The 22,119-nt window shown below is 35.4% G+C and overlaps 2 protein-coding genes across 2 annotated transcripts; both read left to right on the forward strand.

Annotated features, from left to right (window-relative positions):
• The first annotated feature begins 3,161 nt into the window (after positions 1 to 3,161).
• LOC145127640 (uncharacterized) lies at positions 3,162 to 4,913 on the forward strand. Its single transcript, XM_079062795.1, has 2 exons — positions 3,162 to 3,659; positions 3,870 to 4,913. The coding sequence occupies exons 1-2, from the start codon at positions 3,162 to 3,164 to the stop codon at positions 4,911 to 4,913; spliced, it is 1,542 nt and encodes a 513-aa protein (XP_078918921.1).
• Positions 4,914 to 4,994: 81 nt separating this feature from the next.
• On the forward strand, positions 4,995 to 5,756 carry LOC145127648 (uncharacterized). Its single transcript, XM_079062803.1, has 2 exons — positions 4,995 to 5,624; positions 5,745 to 5,756. The coding sequence occupies exons 1-2, from the start codon at positions 4,995 to 4,997 to the stop codon at positions 5,754 to 5,756; spliced, it is 642 nt and encodes a 213-aa protein (XP_078918929.1).
• The last annotated feature ends 16,363 nt before the right edge of the window (positions 5,757 to 22,119 follow it).

A 22,119-nucleotide genomic window follows, 5' to 3' on the forward strand; every position in this document is an offset into this window, starting at 1 on the left:
GGTGCTTATAACATTTTTTTCTCTTTATTATGAATGAACATAAGTGAGTTTCAAAATATTAGGTGAAAAATGAAAATCCTAATCTCTCACTCTCTCTTATGCTTGCAGGTCTCCGCCCTTGCTTCTCTATGTACAGTTATACAAGGAGCAAGACAACATATTGGGTGACAAAATGGTTTAGGATCTATGTTTCCTTGAATTATGTTACTATTCATGTTATCTGGGATAAATAAACATGTCGATTGGAAAGCTCATCAAGAGACTCCTGGAACTCAGGATTATAAGTGCGTTTATGGCACTGATCGTCTCAAGGTTCAATTTCCAAACTATTTATGGTACCAAGTGGTTATGAGATGAAAACTTATAAAATCATGAAATTATCATGGTATGTGGTCTTACTTTATTGATACCAGGTGCAACTATAGATGTTCCATCTTCTTTAACGCTTGACATCTTAGTGTCTCTAATAAGAAAACAAGTGTATATTTATCTCCTTGAATCCATATGCATATGAGCTGATATATTTCCTAAATGATTTTATCTCTGGCTTTCGTTTTTCTCAACTACCATTAATTTATGTACAGTGAAATAATTAGGGAACCAGGTCAAAATGATGGATAATGTGAATTATATATGTGTAAATAAAATATTATTATGTTTTAAAGTATTTCGTTTTTTGGATTTTCTGCAGATCACTAAATATGGCAATGTATTTTTGTTGCTTTTACTATTCCTGTTATAATAATCTACTTTGTAAAACTTTACCTTATTACACATTCAATATTGTAGTTGATTGAACACCTCTCGGCTATGCGCTACTTGGAGATGTTAAGCTTTACCTATAGAGGACATTACAAAGGAGCATGAACTTAGGAGCCTACTGTACTGACTGCAATATTTAACTTTTCATTAATTTGGTTAGTTCTCTTGTGTTAATTATTACACTTCCTGATTCAAATTTAGCTTCTATATAGTATGATGCACATCTTAAAATATTAATCATTATAACATGATTTTGATCAAATAATATGTATTTAATCATAGGTGGATGTTACTTGGTATAATGTGTTATTATTTATATTGAATTATTTGTTACTTTTAACTTAAAGATGACTTATGGTTGGAATGGGATTAAACTTTAGATCACCCACTTAAAGGGACGATGTGGCCTTAGTACAACTCCAAGTATGCTTAAGTCAAACATTAATATTCCAAAGTCCAAACCTCAATTTTTGGTCAACATTCCTTAATATATTATAAGAAGACGCTTTATAAAGTTTATTTGTGAAAATCAACCTTAATTCTCAATTTTAGGTAACGAAATATCTAATCAATGTTCGTATTTTTAATGCCAACTCCATATTTTAGACTTGTGAGAGTCTCATAATAATGTTAATTACTATTTCGTTCTTATGGCTTGGTAAACTTTGAATGTGGTATATATTTTACATTTTTAACATTAATTGTCTATTAATTTTTTCACCTAATTTATTTCAAATTTGAACCGTTTATGTTGTGTTGTTTGGTATACTGTGGATATATGTTTTGTGTATTCGGTGAACCTAAAGATTACAATCTTTTTAGTGTGATATTGTCATTTTTTTCCATTTTATTGAAATAAGACCTTGTGCAAAAAGAAACCTATTAGTCTCGAATTGAAAGGAATCTAATTGCCATAATGAAATTATTTGTTGAAAATAAAAAATATTTCCATTCATCGTCCTGCATGGGTACATCTTTAAATTGGTGGGGACATCAACATTTTTTAGTCCTAAATAGAAAGTACTACTGTTTTTATCTCAAAGATAACAAATTTTTATTTTTATCGTAAAGTTGTAGTATATTTATATTTTTAAACCAAAACAACATACGAACGTTTGTTACCCCCATCCCAAACCATAATCGTAGAAACCAAACTACTCGCCGAAAATAAACAATTCACCGTCCTAGCACCATGTCACATTGCAAATTAAGAACATACTTTTCTTTTTATCCTGAAACAACAACATGCCCAAAGAATTCTAATCGCCGAAGAAACAATTCGTCAGAGGGTTGAAATCGAACAATCGAACACAAAAATATAACTAACCGATGCATTAAAACTATCTGGCGTCGTTGCCAGATAAAAAGTAACAGATGGAAATTACTATTTGTTGCCCGTCTAGAGACAACTAATCGCTAAAAGGAACAAATCGACGGAATTAAACAAATTGAAATGAAACAGTTGGATGACCGCCGAAATGACAGTAATTTTCGTTCGTAAACTAATTGCCGGAATGAAACAAATCGCCGCCGCCGCATTGCGCGGGTACGCTACTAGTATATATATATATATATATATATATATATATATATATATATATATATATATATATATATATATATATATATATATATGAAGAACGGAGCATAAAACTTATAATAGTCGTTTATTTATGGCTTGGAGTGATTGCAACATGTACCACAATAGCTAGCTGCTCCCTAGTGACTGGTGTGACCTATTTTAAATCTCATCCCTACCGTAAACCCTTATGATTATTTTTTACCATCTAGAAGTAGTTAGCAATAACCTTAAAAACACTTGCAGCCTAAACAAATTTTATCAAGTAAACCTATTATACTCATATTCCTTAAAACCGAGCCCCCCCCCCCCCCCCCCCCCCCCCCCCCCCAAATCTATTTTCAGTTGTAGCTATAGCCACATCGGTTAAGTGATTTTGTTGAGCCCCTGCTGTCATTCTTTTAAAAAATAATTTTATATTATATATATAAATAATACAATGAGTAGAATTATGAGGATTGAGGCCCATGCCTATTTTTTTACTACCGCCGCCATTATATATATTTTATTTAAGTGGTTATCAAATATTAAGCAGTACCCATAGGAGAATACTCCATTCGTTTATAAAAAAGGTTTATTAATCGATGCTTTATTAAGGGTTCATGTCAGTGTGCAGCTACTGTTATTCATCGAAGAGGACAAGAGGTTAAATTTCAAGTAAAAAATCGTTTTCCGGCAACACATTACATCAAGCGATTTCAATTAAGAAGGTAAATTTTATTTTTTATTGCATATTTTATTTATTGTTATTTGTAATTAGTATTTTAATTATGGTTTTTTTAATTTGGTTTATTATAATTATAAATTTATAGGGTAAATTATGAGCAAGAAAAGAACCATCGATTCTTTTTTCAAACGAACGGAGGATGTGCATGACCCACAATTTCATTCGGTTAGTGATAATATTGAAGAATATGTTCATAATACACACACACCACCTGATAGGAATAGTAACATTGAAGAGCCCGATAATATTGAACATGAAAAAAATGATATGTCAGATTCTTTGATTCATGATCCAGGGGAACGACCTTCAATCTTAAGCTATCCAACTAACCAACGTGATCAGATTAGACAATTATATATTAAACTTGGACCATACCAACTTCAAAAATCAAAGTATCCATTCAGTCCTAGTGGTCCTAGAGGATATATGCGCAATTTTCAGCAAGTTTGGTTCAAGAATTTTTGGTGGTTGGAATATTCTGAGAAAAAAGATGCTGCATTTTGTTTCCCTTGCTTCCTTTTCAATAAAAAACCTATTGGCAAAGTCGGATCAGATACATTTACCGTATCAGGGTTTAATAAATGGAAAAAGGTAAATTGTGGTAAAGACTGTGCTTTCATCATACATGAAGGTAAGACTCCAGCCTCAACACATAATTTTTCTGTTAGATGCTATGAAGATCTAAAAAACCAGTTATGTCACATAGAGAATGTGATAGAGAAGCAAACGACTCAACAAGTTATGGACAATAGACTACGTCTTAAAGTTTCTATTGAAGCCATTAAATGACTCACGTTTCAGGGATGTGCTTTGAGAGGTCATGATGAACGACCTAACTCAAGAAATCAAGGGGATTTTCTTGAATTAATAAAGTTCCTTGCTTCTTATAACAAGACTGTTGCTGATGTTGTGTTAGAAAATGCTCCTCAAAATGCTAAGTACACATCACCAGATATCCAAAAAGAAATATTACATGTTTTAGCTACAACTGTACAAAAAGCAATTCGTGATGAAATCGGGATGTCAAAATTTTGTTTAATAGTTGACGAGTCTCAACATGAATCTAAGAAAGAGCAAATGACTATTGTTGTGAGATTTTTCGACCAAGATGGGCATGTCAAAGAAAGATTTTTGGACTTAATTCATGTTAAAGATACAACTTCATTGACCTTGAAAAATGAGATATTATGTTCTTTATTTTATCATAAACTTAGTGTTCAAGATATTCGAGGTCAAGGATATGATGGGGCTAGTAACATGCGTGGAGAATGGAATGAGTTGCAAGCTTTATTATTAAAGGAATGTCCGTACGCTTATTATATACATTGTTTTGCCCATCAACTACAATTGGTTCTAGTTGCAGCGTCTAAAGATGTGACTGAGGTACATAACTTCTTTAAGACCTTAAACTTTGTAGTTAATGTCATATCTTCTTCTTCCAAACGTAATGATCAATTGCAAGATGCTCAAATTGATGAAATTTCTCATTTAACTGAGGCTGGAGAAATTGAGAGTGGAAAAGGCATCAATCAAATACAAACACTGCAGAGGCCTGGAGATACTAGGTGGAGTTCTCATTTCAAATCAATATGCAGTTTGATGAGATTGTTTGGTCCATCTTGTGTAGTATTGAATGACATTGATATAAAAGGTTCTACATCTTCTCAAAGAGGTGATGCGGCATATGCACTTACCCATGCATTGACATTTGATTTTGTCGTTGTTATGCACATGATGAAAGAAATAATGGGGATAACTGACAAGCTTTGCCAAACTTTACAACAAAAATCTATTGATATTGTTAATGCTCTATCCTTGGTTTCTACAACAAAAATATTGATTTAAAAGTTGAGAGATGAAGGTTGGCAATCGCTTTTGGACCAAGTGGTTTGTTTTTGTGAGAAAAATAGCATTCCTATCCCTAACATGAATGAAACTTATAGATATGTAATTCGCCAACGTCGTGACAAAGACGATACAACCACAGAGCATCACTACCGAGTTGAACTATTCATTGCTACTATTGATAGTCAGTTGCAAGAGTTGAACTCTAGATTTAATGAGTCTGCAACAGAGCTTCTCCGTCTCAGTGTTATGCTAGATCCAAGAAAATCCTTAAATGTTGAGGATATATGTAAATTGGCAACATCATATTATCTTATGGACTTTACAGAGCACGAAAGGAATTTGTTGAAACTTAAGTTACAACATTATGAAGTAGATGTCCAAAATCACCCACAACTGAAAAATTCGTCTACAATTTCTGAGTTGTGTAGAGGCCTACATGAAACAGGAAAGTCAGGTACTTATCCTTTGCTTGATAGATTGATTCGTCTTATATTGAGTCTCCCTGTTTCTACCACGACATCTGAAAGAGCATTTTCAGCAATGAAAATTGTGAAAACACGTCTCCGAAATACCATGAATTATGATTTTCTTAAAAGTTGTTTGCTTGTTAACATCGAGAGAGAGATTGCTGATACATTTCCTACGGATGATATTATAGATGATTTCTATTCCATTAAACAAAGACGAGCACAACTTAAAGTGTATAAGGTACTATTTCTTATGTTTATATATATATATATATATATATATATATATATATATATATATTAATTTTCTAAAATGAACCATATATATCTATATTATAATTACTTATTTTAATACTTGCAGGTTAATGGATGAATATGAGTGGATGCTTTTAGTTAGTTGAAAACATTTGAAGATTGAGGTTAATGGAGACAAATTTTTATTTCTTTGTGATTTTTTCTTTTAAAATTTTAGACTATTACTTTATTCGGGTATAACATTATATTTTCATATATTATTACGTTGTGAGCCCCCCTTAATCTTAAATCCTAGCTCCGCCCCTGGATAAATGGAACATCAAAACCAAAACCACACTCTCAAACAGCAAAAGCAATGAACATATAATAAAATAATGTTAAATTCATGACAGTTATTTGGGGGTAACACATTCAATTGTACTCAAACCACAAATTCATAAGCAATCAGACACCAATTTATTACGTTCTTCAAGTAAAAGTTTGTGCATGATCAAAATGAGGCATATTTCAGTACAAAGCTGGTGTGTCACGAAAATCTATTAATGGAATCGATTTCTAGAACCGATTTCATGTGTAGACTTCCAGAACGGTTTTCACAGCAATCAATTTCTTGAGGTCGACGATGGGGGAGCAGTGTTGTGGGATGTCAATGATGGGAGGAGGTGATCAACGATAGGAGGAAGTGGTCGGAACTGGAGTTGTTCGGAGGTGGGAAGAGACCGGAGGAGGGATGATCCGGTGAAGGCGGGTGTCTACGTCATGGAGGCCTGCGTATGATGAGCCTATCTGGGCAAAAGAGGGGGCGTCACTTTTTCCATTTCATTTAATATATATATTTTTGAAGTTAATAGGGTAATTTGTCCATATGGTTTAGGGTAATCTGCATATATATATATATATATATATATATATATATATATATATATATATATATATATATATATAAATTTATTATTTTTTTTATTTTATATATATTTTTTTTAATTTAACTCGACCATCTCTATAATATGTTTTTATTGTGCGCTTGGTCCTGACATACTTAAAAAGACTATATTGTCCTTATATATTTCTTTTTAATTAATTTAATGTTTATTGATTTATTTTATTTATTAAAGAAATTGTTTAATAAAAGGTGGGTCCCACAACCTAAGTATCGTACCAAGATTTTATCATTTCTTCATCCGTGATTCAACCCTCCAGTTGACGACATCCCTCTCTTCACCATCATCTCTCTCTTCAATGCTCTACTTGTCGGAAAATGCCACAGTCAGTGACTACCCTCCATCTTATTCCTTTCTTTGTCACCGACAACCTTCTAGCACTAGATATAAATCCATATATCTTTCACCTTTCAAGATAGATTATTTGAATATGTAAGCATCCATGGAAACCCAACGAGACCTTTGTCGCTCTCTCCTGTCAAGTAAGCATCCTGGATATTTCCGATGACCCGAAACCTAATGAACATAAAGAAGGTGAAAATTTGATTTGAGGATTTTGGTTTTTTTCAAGTTGATTTTCCTAGATATGTATTCATTTGGGTTTCTGTGTAACTTAAGTTTCTCAAATCCATCTTTATTCTTAATCAATGTGAAAAACTATAGGATTTTGAAGGTGAAATTTTTTTGATTTGATGATGGTGGAACAAGAAATCAAAATGCAAATATGAGGGTTTTTTTACGTCTGATGGACTCATTTCTATAGGAATAAATCGATTTTTATGTGAAAAGTGAAAAAGTGTTTTTGAAACTGTTTTGGATTTGATTTGGAAGCAAAAATTTGATTTTCAGATGTCTGTTTGCAGCCTTGTTGGAGAAGATGAAGTGGGTATTTAACCGTTTTGGATTTCTAGAGATCTGGGGACTAAATTTGCTCTAGGTTTGCTTTGATTATCTCAAGAACGTTTTTTTCCATGTTCATGAACTGTTGGCATTCAGATTGTATTTGGCTTGATTAAAGTTTGTCGGATTTGATTTTTCAGTGATTGTTTTTCTTAGTTCATTGTAATGAAAAAAAACATTTTTTGGTTTGATTTAATTTGGTTTGTTTGTATTTTTGTAGTGGTCTTACCGGAGAAGAATGAAAGAGTCATCAGAGTGTAGTTAGAACGGGAAATAAGAAGATGGTGGGAGAGGGTGGGTTGGGTGGTGGGACCCACCTGTTTATTAAACAATTTCTTTAATAAATAAATAATCAATAAATATTAAATTAATTAAAAAAGAAATATACATGGGCAATATAGTCTTTTTAAGTGTGTCAGGGACCAAACGCGCAACAAAAACATATAACAGGGATGGTCCAAGTTAAAAAAAACTGTTAGGGACCAAGCGTGCAGATTACCTAAAACCACAAGGACCATTCGTGTAATTTACCCAAGTTAATAATATAAAGAGAGTAATAAAGTTTTTAAATTTATTTGGAGGGAAATTAAAAAAAAAATTAAAAAAAAATATACTTAGAGGGAACTAAAGTTTACAATGTAACATTTGTAGTAAAAGTTGCAATTTTTAATAAGATCTGCAACTTTTTTTAAAAAAAGTTTCAATTTTTAATAAAATTTGTAACTTTTTAAAAAACAAATGCAACTTTTTTGTTCTATACGACATTCTTTATAATCAAATGCAACTCTTGTGAAAAGGTTGCATCTAAAAGGTCGTATTAGACTCATTTTGTAGCACTGATTGGACTTGATCAAAGTTGGATTACCATAATTCAAGTCCAAGAATGATTTACAAGAACCAATAAGAGCCATTAAGAAGCCCATTTTGTTTTTTTATATATATTTTAGTATGTAATTTTTGTTTTTATTTCTCCTAATTATATGTTGGGAAGATAAGAGGGTCTTAGGTTACTTGAAACTTGTGATAGACCATGTCTAGATTCCTAGTCTTAACTTGGGGGTTAAATGCCTTAAATTAAAGACCCTTCTTTAATTAATGGCTCTTTAGGTGCTTCTTCCCCCCTATAAAAACGTGGTCTTTGTATCCATTTTGAATCAATCAAGTTTGAGTACAATTTGTGAGTTTTTAACTCTTTTTGTTCTTTGTGAACTATAGAACTTATCAGTTTTTTATAGCTTGTGGAATTCAAAAGTTTTGAATCAACCTGGTGAGTTGATTGTGGCATTTTTATACCAAGGTTCTTGTCTCATTTATAGACAACGGATCGCGGTTTCCACTTTTTACAATTCAGCAACCAATAGAAAGATTGGGAAAAGCGTGTTCAAATCTAATTTTCAGTTGAGATCACATCAACATAGGTTAAAAAGTCATTTTATGATGCTTAGAGGGCCAAATATAATCTTTATGGACTATTTAGAGACAGTTAACCCTAAATTATGGGGTTTTAACCATAATTGCAACCAACAACTTCCCTTTGATAGAGTTTGTGACAAAGGTATCCTTACTTGAAGATTAGAAGTAATCAAAAAGGTGTTTTTGTGATCTTGAGGCTTTTTGGTGTTATTTGAAGTGGTGTATTGGTGGTATATCTGTTGGATTAGGTATCTAAACCACTAACTAAATTGGTATATACTTTAATTAAAAGTTGTGTCCCTTTCGATTGCCCTCAAAACTAGTGATCGACATAATGACTTTTTGGAGATAGAGGTTGATATATTGGTTTATTATAAGATTAATAGATAGTAATAAATAATTTATTAAAATATTATGAGATTAATATATCAATTAGAAATAGTATTATTTAATTATTAATAAATCAGAAAGTAATTGGAATTATTTTTGGGATTAATTGGATTAATTAAAAGAAGAAGGACTAAATGTCACAATGTTCAAAAGTTGAGCATTGAGGAATTCCAGAACCTTCCTATAGAGGGGACAGTTTTGGAGGAGGGTTCTAAGGTTTCTTGGAAGCCATAAGAAACCATAGGAAGCCTTAAGGAGCTAGAAAATGGATAAGGGTTATCCAAGGAAACCTACCTTATCCTAGCCTCCTTACTCACCTTTATAAACCCCTTATGGGTTCATAATTTCATGCATCCATTGTCTAAGTGCGTTAGAGCCGAAATTCCTTCCCCTCTCCTATCTTCTCTAAAAGTATTCTATTGCTAGGGTTTAGGTACAAACTATTAGAGGCACGAGATTTCTGGTGCTTGCTTTCTAAAGCTTGATCAAGAAGGAATTGTTGATTATTTGCTATAATAATCAAAAGGTATGTAAACCCCAAAACCCTTTGTTAATTTCAGAAATAGTAGAGTACTCCTAGGGTTCTTGATGTTCATATGTTTGATGCAAATCAATAGTGAAAATATAGATCCTTTAGGTTTCATGTGAACTTAGGGTTAAGTTTTTTTGCCACATATTTTTTGTAACCCATAAAACCTATCAGTGGTATCAGAGCCATTGTTTTCATTGATCTTGCTCCAAGTTGAATAGATCAAAATTAGGGTTTATAGAAACTAAACCCTAAGGAGGCAATTTTCGAAATTTGTTAAGGTTCTTGAAACCATAGCCTCCGCCCTTATGTTTTCGAAATTTGCTAGGGTTCTTGAAACCCTAGCCTCGTTAGCCATTTTAGAAATTTAAGGATCCCTTTTAGGGTTTATCTAGTTTCCTTAATTGTTATTTTAAAAGCCTTAAAATATAATAATTAAAACCTGATAAACCCAAACCCTACTTTCCAAAATTAAGGAGTTTTGGTTTAGGATTTAATTTGAATTATTTTATTAATTGATTAATAGTAAATAATTATTTATTTCACAAATGATTTAATTAATTTAATTCATTGTTTAACTAAAAGATAAAGATAAATCATAAATGGTTAATATTAATTAATTAAAAGACTAATTTAAATTATTAATATTTGAACCTCATATTTTAAAAAGGTTTTAAAGTATACCTTATATATTATTAAAAGTTAACTACTATATGTATAAGAAAAGTAGGTTAAATCGCTAGTACACCTCATTCATGAAACCATGCTATAAAGAGGGTATAAGGAAGCGCCCTATAAAATGATTGGTGAATGGGTGTCCACTCTCACCCACCGCTCTCCTGTGTAGTGGAGCGTCGTTAGCCGAACGGATTTGATTAACATAATCTCATTAATAAGTATAATGATATAAAAAGTAATAGATCCTTCTTTAAAAATCTCACTCTAGTTACTTTAGGGAAAATGTGAAATAGTATGCTAATCAATGAAAACGCACGCCATACTTTAATATGTTGTTAGTGGAGCTTGTGTGGTTAACCGCCAAACTAATGGGGACTTTAAAGAGAAATTATGGGAATCTTGAAAATTATCATTGTTAATGGAGTGTGTGTGGTTAACCGATACAATAATTGTAGATGATAAATGACATCTAGGGTGTCATGCGGGTTTGCATGGTTATTCTCATCTTTTTGTGATCCTCGACATCCCAGTCACAAATAGAAGAGCATAATCTAAAATTAAACTTGCCATTGATAAAATTCAATGAATCTCAAAAGATCTAGGAGTTTCATAGTTCGAAATTGGTGAATTGTTTTTACCTACCTTCATAAATTAACTATAAGATTACGTCATCCCTCTTCTTATTTCTAAATTGTTATATTGGATCCTAGCCATAAATATTAATTATGGGTTAAGATATTAAGGAATTTTATCAACTAACTCAAAACTCAAACTACTTCCTTCATATATATATATATATATATATATATATATATATATATATATATATATATATATATATATATATATATATATATATGGGTGTGTCTACTCCAGGAAATGCCTCTGCCACTCAATCGTCCACAACCAACAACTTCATTCTACTATCAATCCTCTCTAAAGAGAAACTATCTGGTATAGGCTACATAGATTGGATGTGTAATCTCAAGATGTCTCTTCCAGACGAGGGCAAAGAATATGTCCTCGGTAAAGCTCTTATTGATATCGATGAGTCAACTGCTACTCCAAAAGAGATTGTTGCCTACAAGAAACACTATGACGATGCAACAAAGGTAACTTGCATTATGGTTGCAACCATGGTACCTGAGTTGAAAAAGTTCTATGAGGACAATTGGCCTTACAAAATGGTCTTGGATCTTGCAAAAATGTTCTGCAGGAGAGCGCGTCAAGAAAAGTATGCGGTCTTCAAAGCGTTAATGGCCTGAAAGTTGAAGGAGGGAGAATCTGTCTGAAATCATGTGCAAAGAATGCAAAGGTACGTGGAGCGTATTGAAAGGCTCAATGTGAACATTGACGAGGAGTTGGCTATTGAGATAGTCCTTAACTCTTTTCCATCTTGCTATGATCAGTTCATCTTGAATTATCATTTGAACAATACAGAGACCATATTTTCCCAACTTCATAACTTGTCGCATACAACTGAATCATGGATGAGAAAGAATCAAGTCCCTTCTGCTACAAGTGCTACTGTGCTTTCCATTAGGCAAAACAGAGGAAAGAAGAGGAAGGATAACCTCAATTGAACTGGAAGGGCAAGGCCCAAGCTGGATCGTCTAACAATGGGTCAAAGGCAAAGCCCAGTTGAGATATTCTTGCTATTAGTGCTCCAAAGAGGCAACTTGCTACTACTATAATGATAAGGGACATTGGAAAAGAAGATGCCCAAAATACTTGCAAGACATCAAATATGGCTAGGTCAAGTCATTGTCGGAAACTATATACACCATTGAAGTCAATAACTCACAACTTACTCGTTCTTGGGTCCTTGATACAGGATACATATTTCACATTTGTTCTGATTTGCAGGGGCTAAGAGAAAGTGAGGAGGTGGAGCATGGAAGAATAAATCTGATCATGGGAAATAGGCGATCTTCTCTTGATACCAAGATTGGAACTTATCGCCTTATGCTTAGTGGTGATGTTAGGATAGATTTGATTAACTGTTGCTACTCGTCAGAAATGACACGAAACATTATTTCTTTTCATGCATTGTTTAGACAATGATTTCGATATTCTTTTAATGATATGATGGTTTAATTTTAGCTTATAAAAATGGTGTTTTATGTTTGAAGCTTTACCTTTTAATGGTGGGTATGAAACTATGATTTGTGTTGATATCTTAGGGAATATAGTGTATAAAATATTGATTCGTCTAATGGTATAGACAAGGCATGCTTATGGCATTGTCGTCTTGGACACATTAACAAGAAACGCATTTCGCAACTCTAAAAGGATGGAGTGTTGGAATCATTTGACTTAAGGTCGAATGATGACTGCGAGTATTTCCTTTTGGGTAAGATGACAAAATCACCTTTAACTATATCTTGTGAAAGAGGTGAAGGTTTGTCGGACCTTGTACACACAAATTTGTGTGGGCCCTTCAAATCAACCACAAGCGATGGCAATCGATTTTACGTGACATTTACGGATGATTATAGTAGATATGGATATATCTACTCAATCAAACATAAATAAGAAACCTTTGAAAAGTTCAAAGAGTTTAAACACGAGGTCGAGAATCAACTGGGCAGGAAGATAAAGATGCTTTGATCTGAAAGAGGTGGAGAGTGTCTTAGTATCGAGTTACTTACCTATCTCAAGGAATGTGGAATAGTTTCATAATTGACTCCTCCTAGGACACCACAGCATAATGTTGTGGCTGAGGGAAGAAATCGAACCTTGTTAGACATGGTTCGTTCCATGATGAGTCAGGCTTCACTTCCTATTTCTTTCCGGGGGTATACCTTAGAGACAACCACCCATATTCTTAATCTTATCCCCACTAAACTGATGGGTTTTGAACATTCTAACACTTTCTAAGTGTACATGCAACCCTAATAACCTTGAATCTATGTTTTCTCTATATACATGCAAATTTCTTTTTCAAGGTTATTTCCTAACTAGCATGGCATGGAGATTACATAGAACATAAAACTAGTAGAAATACATACCTTGTTGTTGCTTGGATTCCTTCAAGACTTTGTGAGCCTAGCACCCCAAATGTTGTGCCTCAAATGCTTCACACAACACCACAAGACTTGGAATAACTTGAGATAATACTTCTAGCACTCAAAATCGGTCATGCCCTCTCTAGTAACACTAGGTCACGATTTTGCTAGCCATAGGGTTCCTTTTATAGTGTTGTCACAATTAGGGTTTACACATGAATGCCCTTAATTGTCATGACTCTTGATTTCTCATGACCCATGGGTTTGTAACTCCCATAGACTATCCATGGAGCTCCATATGGTTATAACCAAACTCATAAACCATGGATCATTAATCCACCATAAAAGAATTGATGATTGTCATAATCAACCCTATATATTTAATTAGTCTCACTTTGATCACTAGATTAATACTAGATTAATACTTGATCAATACTAATTAAATAATACTATTATTAATATATTAGAACTTATAATATATTAATAATCATAAGTGCCTTATTCTCTCATTTAGTCTATCCAAGTATTGCAATGCCATGCAACCCAAATGGACCATGCCGGGTCGGGTCAAGTACATACCAAATAAAGTTATGGACGTAGACACTATATCCAACAGTCTCCCACTTGGATAAGTCTAATAACTATATTTGCAAATATGACTTCAAAATCTGACTAGCAATCGTAGCTCTTTCAAAGTCTCTCGGAACTGAGATGATGATGATACGCCATTTAAGATAAGTGATCATATAATCCTCTGTTCTCATGATATCAGCCGGACAAACACATGGAACATGGTCTTACTTATTGTCCAGCATTTGTTTCTCGATCTCTGATTTGTTTCGACATAGAACTAAATTGAACACATCAATTAGGTTCTGACCGGGCCCGGTACATAAGTCAAAACCAGATCATCGAGGGGCCCAGATATCGCTTCTATTTCTAGAAGGAACAGATAAACTTCGACTGATATGCTTGTACTAACTACTTGTTGAATTATTCACAAAGGCACGTTTTATGACATCGAGTTACCAATGCGTTTTCGTGCAATCAATGAATAACCAACTCATAGTCAACAACTCATATCTCTAGGTTTGAAGATTTATATGATATTACCGTCTCACGATCACTCGAGATAAATTCCATGAAGTGATGCAAGTGAGCGTGGGTTGGATCCAATACTCAGCCCTTATGAGTACTCATGAATGTTGTAGCAATCATTGCATTGTCCAAAGCACTTTTAGACAAATCATACAAGCCAAATTCATGACAGTCTTAAATCAATACTTACTTCCAAAGTTTGACTGACTGTGGATGGTTTGAATAATAACATAATTATTCTGGAAGTAAAAACATGCAAAATTGAAACATAGTAAACAATCAACACAAGATAGTAACACCTTACTCATAAATAAATGACAACTTTTATTTATCATCAAATGTCAATTACATTTTACAAGTTTCAGGAATCTAATTATTGAAACTAATATCATCCTTCAGCCCAATGCGCCTCGCATGCTGTAAATGCTTAACCCTGCTCAGTCCCTTCGTGAGGGGATCTGCCGGGTTCTCATCTGATGATACCCTCTTAGCCACGAGGAGTCCTTCTTCTATTCGATGTCTGATGAAATGGTATTTTCTGTCAATATGCCTAGATCTCCCGTGATCTCTCGGTTCCTTAGCCAAAGCAACCGCACTTTCGTTGTCACAGAAAATTTCCATTGGCTCCTTTATAGCTGGTACAACTTCAAGGTCTCCGATGAAGTTCTTTAGCCATATTGCCTCCTTAGCTGCTTCACTTGCTGCTATGTACTCTGATTCACAAGTAGAATCAGCTACTGTCTCCTGCTTGGAACTTTTCCAAGTAATTGCCCCTCCATTTAGGATAAAGACCCAGCCTGACTAAGAGCGGAAATTATCCCTATCAGTCTAGAAGCTAGCATCACTATATCCTTCCACTCTCAAGTCATCACTGCCTCCGAGGGTAAGGACCCAATCTTTAGTCCTCCGCAGATACTTGAGAATGTTCTTTACCGCTGTCCAGTGTGCTTTGCCAGGGTTCCCTTGATATCTACTGACCATGCTCAAAGCAAAGGCCACATCAGGGCGAGTACAAGTCATAGCATACATGATCGAGCCCACAGCGGAAGCATATGGTATATGACTCATTTCAGCTATCTCAGCCTCTGTACTCGGACTCTGAGTTTTACTCAGCTTGGCATTACTCTGGATTGGTAATTCTCCTTTCTTGGAATCTTGCATACTGAACCTCTTCAGCACCTTATCCAAGTAAGTACTTTGACTAAGTCCAATTAGTCTCTTACTCCTATCTCTCAATATCCTTATCCCTAGGATACAGGCAGCTTCCCCAAGGTCCTTCATAGCGAAACACTTCCCAAGCCAGGACTTAACCTCCTGCAAGGTTGGGACGTCGTTTCCTATGAGAAGTATGTCATCCACATACAACACCAAGAAGCTAACTATGCTCCCACTAGCCCTGACATACACACAAGACTCATCCTCACTCCTAGAAAAGCCAAACTCTTTGACTTTCTCATCAAAGCAAAGAATCCATCTGCGAGATGCTTGTTTCAATCCATAAATGGATTTATCAAGCTTACACACTCTATTAGGATATCTTGTATCGAGAAAACCCTCTGGTTGAGCCATGTAAACATCCTCAGCCAACTTTCCATTAAGGAAAGCGGTTTTGACATCCATTTGCCATATTTCATAATCATGAAATGTAGCTATGGCTAACAATACTCTAATAGACTTAATCTTAGCTACTGGTGAGAAGGTCTCATCATAGTCAACTCCCGGAGTTTGAGTAATGCCCTTTGCAACCAGTCGCGCTTTGTAAGTATGTACCTTCCCATCCATGTCGATCTTCTTCTTGAAGATCCATTTGCACCCAACTGTCTTACGACCTGGTACATTGTCAACCAAGTTCCAAACTTGATTGTTCTACATGGACTGAATCTCGCTGTCCATAGCCTCCTTCCATTGAGCAGACTCAGGGCCTGCCATGGCTTCCCTGTAGTTATTAGGTTCATCCAAATCTATTAGTGTACTATCACTAATAAATGTATCACCTTCAGTGGTGATGTGATAACCATAATAAAAATAAGGTGTGTTCCTCACCCTAGTGGAACGTCTTGGAGGTACATACTCATCTATCGGATCAACAGGAGTTTCCTCCTCAGGTTGGTCGATAGCATTTGAGGTTCCTTCACCACTTGACTCTTGAAGCTCTTCAAGGTCAATTTGCCTCCCACTGTCCCCTTGGCTTATGAATTCTCTCTCACGAAAACTCCTCTTCTTGCTACAAAGACCACATTATCACTGGGTCTGTAGAAGAGGTAACCAAAGGATCTCTGTGGGTAGCCGATGAAAATACACCTCTCACTTCGAGGTTCAAACTTATCATGAGTCTCACGCCTCACGAAAGCTTCACAACCCCAAATCTTGATGTGGTCCAAATTGGGAACTTTCCTAGTCCACATCTCGTGAGGTGTGTTGGCAACCTTTTTAGTAGGGACTAGATTAAGGATATGGACGGCAGTCTCTAAGGCATACCCCCAGAAAGAGATTGGTAACGAAGCTCGACTCATCATGGAACGAACCATATCCAACAAGGTTCGATTGCACCTCTCAGCTACACCATTCAACTGTGGTGTTCTGGGAGGTGTCAATTGTGAGACAATCCCACATTCCTTAAGATAGTCAAGGAACTCAATGCTAAGATACTCTCCTCCCCGATCGGAACGGAGCATCTTGATGTTCCTGCCCAATTGATTCTCCACTTCCTGCTTAAACTCTTTGAACTTTTCAAAGGTTTCTGACTTATGCTTGATTAAGTAAATATATCCATATCTACTGTAATCATCAGTAAAAGTCACATAATAGCGATTAGCATCCCTTGTAGCAACTCTGAAGGGCCCACACACATCCGTGTGTACAAGGTCCAACAAACCTTCACCCCTATCACAAGTACCTGTGAAGGGTGACTTTGTCATTTTTCCAAGCAAACAAGACTCGCAACTATCATCTGACTTGAGGTTAAATGATTCCAAGACTCCATCCTTTTGGAGTTGGCCTATGCGCTTCTTGTTAACATGTCCAAGACGACAATGCCACAAGGATGCTTTATCCAAGCTATCTGAAGAATCAATATACAACACATTATTTCCTAGATTGTCTACAACATTCACAGTTTCATATACACCATCACAAGGTAATGCTTTAAAGGAAAATACATCATTGTAATAAACATTAATAGCACCATTTTTATTATCAAATGAAAATGAAAAACCTTGTTTGTACAAGCCATGAAAAGAAATAATATTTCTCGCCATTTCGGGCGAGTAACAACACTTATTCAAATCTAACATTAACCCATTCTTAAGCAATAAAGAATAAACTCCTATCTTGGTAACAGGTGATGCTTTCCTGTTGCTCATGACTAAGTTTATCTTCCCGTGCTCCACTTGCTCACTTCTTCTTAGTGCCTGCAAATCAGTACAAATGTGAATACCACAACCTGTATCAAGCACCTAAGAATTAGCATTAGATGAGTTATTAGACAATATTGTGTAAATACCTGCATGGGTGGGTTTAACCTTCCCATCCTTTACATCTTGCAGATATTTAGGTCAGCTTCGCTTGAAGTGTCCCTTATCCTGGCAATAGAAGCACCGTGCTTCCTTTGGGTTTGAAGAAGGAGTAATGGGACCTTTCTTTGTCCCACTTGAAGAGGAACCATCAAGAGTCTTACCCTTGGTACCCTTCGAAGGGCTTCTCCTCTTCTTACCCTTTCCCTGCCCAATAGCCAGAACAGGGGCTGTTGAAGGAGTAGAAATAGCAACCGCTTTACCCTTCAGGCCATTTTCAGCTGTCCTTAAGAGTCCTTGAAGTTTGCTAAGTGTGACTTCCTCCTTGTTCATATGATAAGTCATACGAAACTGATCATAACTTGGAAGTAAGGAATGGAGAATGATGTTAATCGCCATTTCCTCAGGAAAGTCAACATTTAGCTTCAGCAACCGGTCAACGAACCTTTGCATCTTCTGCAAGTGACCGGTGATGGGTTCACCATCCTTCATCCTTGCGGTTATCATGGAGGAGATGATTTCATACCTCTCCTGACGCACGCTCTGATGGTACCTTTCCATCAGATCCAGGTGCATCTCATAGGGGTAGAAATCTTCATAGGATTTTTGAAGTTCAGGAGTCATGGTGGCCATCATGATGCATGCTACTTTAGTAGCATCCTTTTCATGTGCAACAAACTCCGCAAACTCTTCAGGAGTAGCAGTGGCTTCACTCACAACCTTAAGCTCCCTATCGAGGACATATTCTTTGTCCTCATAGCGGGTAATCATTCTGATGTTTCTGATCCACTCATTGAAATTGGATCCATCAAAGATGACCTTACCACACAAGTTCATCAGGGAAAAGGAGCCTGTTGGGTTTGAGCCAGAAGCATTGTTGGAAGACATCTGAAAGGAAAGAAAGACAAGTTTCATTAGATTAGGAATCCTTAATAATCCACCCAAATGAAATATTAAGGCTAGGATCCAACAAACTATTTATAGTTGGAAGAGGGATGCCGTAATCCATACTATAAAATATTTGAAGGTAGGTAAATGACGATTTACCAATTTCCACCATAAGAACGAAATATTTTATTATTAGGTTTTATTGGTTTTGAAACTCCTAGATCTTTTGAGATACATTGAACTTTTCAATGGCATGTTTGAATCTCGATTGTGCCCTCTCAAGTTTGTGACTGGGATGCCGAGGATCACAAACAAGGTGTGAATAACCATACAAATTGACTTGGTACCCTCAACAATATTACCTAATCGATGTGCCGGTTAACCACACACGCTCCACCGATCTATAATAAAGTCAAGTTACCCTTTGCGACTCTTACTAGTCCATGTTAGTGTGCCGGTTAACCACACACGCTCCACTAACGACTTGGTAAGGTACAAAGTGTAATTTTATGGGCTAGCACCAATTTCACATTTTCCTAAAGTAACTAAGATTGGGAATTTATAATGTACAGATACTTTATAATTCATTATACTTTTAACGAGTATTTAAAGTCGTATCCTACCCGTTCGGCTAACGACCCTCCACCGATCAAGGAAGCGGTGGGTGAGAGTGGACACCCATTAAGTCACCATTTTATAGGCAACAACCTTATACCCCCCTTATAGACCGGCTTCGTGAATGAGGCCTACTAACGGTAAGAATGACATAATCTTATACATATCTATATAATAAAATTATAATAACAGTATAAGTGTTGATTTTTAAACCATTTAAAAATCTAAGGTTTAATTTGGAATTAAAGTATTAAAGTGTAAGACTTTTCAAATTCCAAAACTTGAGGGCAAGATTTGAAACTATTCCAAGTCTCTTCAATTTGTAACTTATGAGTTTTAATGGTTCATAAAAATGAAGACTCTTCATTTTATGAAACCTCTTTAGTTCTTTAATCACAATTTAAAGAAGTGACTTTTGGTTATCCATAACTTGAGGACAAGCTATGGACGCCATCATTGCCATTAAGATCATGAATTAAACACACATGGAGGTTACACATAATTCCTATGATCTTCTAAAACTCATAAGAACACAAATTCATGTCAAGCAATTTCAAGAAATCATATAAACATATACAATACTTGAAAATTGATAAAAGTCATGTAAAATGGGTTAACATAATCATTATCATTTTGAAAAACAGATTTTACAAGTCCAAAACAGATTGGGATAATGATCTTAATCCATTTCCAGCAACAAAACTCAAAAAAACTGCCCAGCACGCTCCTACTCGCCGAGTGCATTATTCTACTCGTCGAGTAGGATGAATTTGTTCATGGACTCGGCGAGTCCTCCCCATGGACTCGGCGAGTCCAGTCGTCAGAGTGCAGAATTTTCGATTTTTAAGCAGTTTTGCATCGAGTATACAGAAAACAAACCTGGCTCTGATACCACTGATGGGTTTTGAGCATTCTAACACTTCCTAAGTGTACATGCAACCCTAATAACCTTGAATCTATGTTTTCTCTATATACATGCAAATTTCTTTTTCAAGGTTATTTCCTAACTAGCATGGCATGGGGATTACATAGAACATAAAACTAGTAGAAATACATACCTTGTTGTTGCTTGGATTCCTTCAAGACTTTGTGAGCCTAGCACCCCAAATGTTGTGCCTCAAATGCTTCACACAACACCACAAGACTTGGAATAACTTGAGATAATACTTCTAGCACTCAAAATCGGTTATGCCCTCTCTAGTAACACTAGGTCACGATTTTGCTAGCCATAGGGTTCCTTTTATAGTGTTGTCACAATTAGGGTTTACACATGAATGCCCTTAATTGTCATGACTCTTGATTTCTCATGACCCATGGGTTTGTAACTCCCATAGACTATCCATGGAGCTCCATATGGTTATAACCAAACCCATAAACCATGGATCATTAATCCACCATAAAAGAATTGATGATTGTCATAATCAACCCTATATATTTAATTAGTCTCACTTTGATCACTAGATTAATACTAGATTAATACCTGATCAATACTAATTAAATAATACTATTATTAATATATTAGAACTTATAATATATTAATAATCATAAGTGCCTTATTCTCTCATTTAGTCTATCCAAGTATTGCAATGCCATGCAACCCAAATGGATCATGCCGGGTCGGGTCAAGTACATACCAAATAAAGTTATGGACTTAGACATTATACGCAACATAAACAGGTTGCCAAAACACCTCACGATATGTTGACAGGGAAAGTTCCCTCACTAGGCCACATCAAGGTTTGGGGTTGTGCAGTTTTTGTTAGACGAAGGACTCACGACAAGCTAGAACCTAGAAGTGAGAGGTGTATTTTCGTTGGTTACCCAAGAAAGTCTTTTGGATACTAATTATACAGACCTAGTGAGAAGTTGGTCTTCATAGCTCAAAGAGGAGTCTTTCGCAAGAAAGAGCTCATATTCAAAGAGGACAATAGGAGTCCTATTGATCTGGAAGAAATTCCAGAATCATTTAATGAAGGAACCTTAGAAGACACTAGCTCTCAACAAGAGGATGAGACTCCTGTTGAGCCCATTAACAATCATTACCTCTTCGCATATAAGGTAGAGTTAGCATGCCACCAACGTTCTATGGTTTCCATATAACGTTTGATGGTGACACGTTTATCAGTGATGGTACACTGGTAAATTTGGATGAGTCGGCTAATTAAAAGGAAGTGTTGATGAGCCCTGAGGCTTCAAAATGGAAAGAGGAAATGGACAACGAGATTTAGTCCATGTATGACAACCAAGTTTGGAATTTTGTTGATCAAGAACCATGTATGAAGACAGTGGGTTGCAAATGGATCTTCAAGACGAAGACCGAAATGGATGGGAAAGTACACATGTTCATGGCACGACTGGTTGCAAAAGGATTTACTCAAACCTTTAGGGTTGACTATGATGAGAACTTTTCACCAGTGGCTAAGATTAAGTGTATTAGTATAATGCTTACTGTAGCCGCCTTTAATGATTATGAAATATGGAAAATGGATGTGAAAGCTGCTTTCCTTAA

This window comes from Lactuca virosa, chromosome 1 (assembly GCF_052849685.1).
Source record: "Lactuca virosa cultivar CGN04683 chromosome 1, Lactuca_virosa_CGN04683_v6, whole genome shotgun sequence".
NCBI lineage: Eukaryota > Viridiplantae > Streptophyta > Magnoliopsida > Asterales > Asteraceae > Lactuca > Lactuca virosa.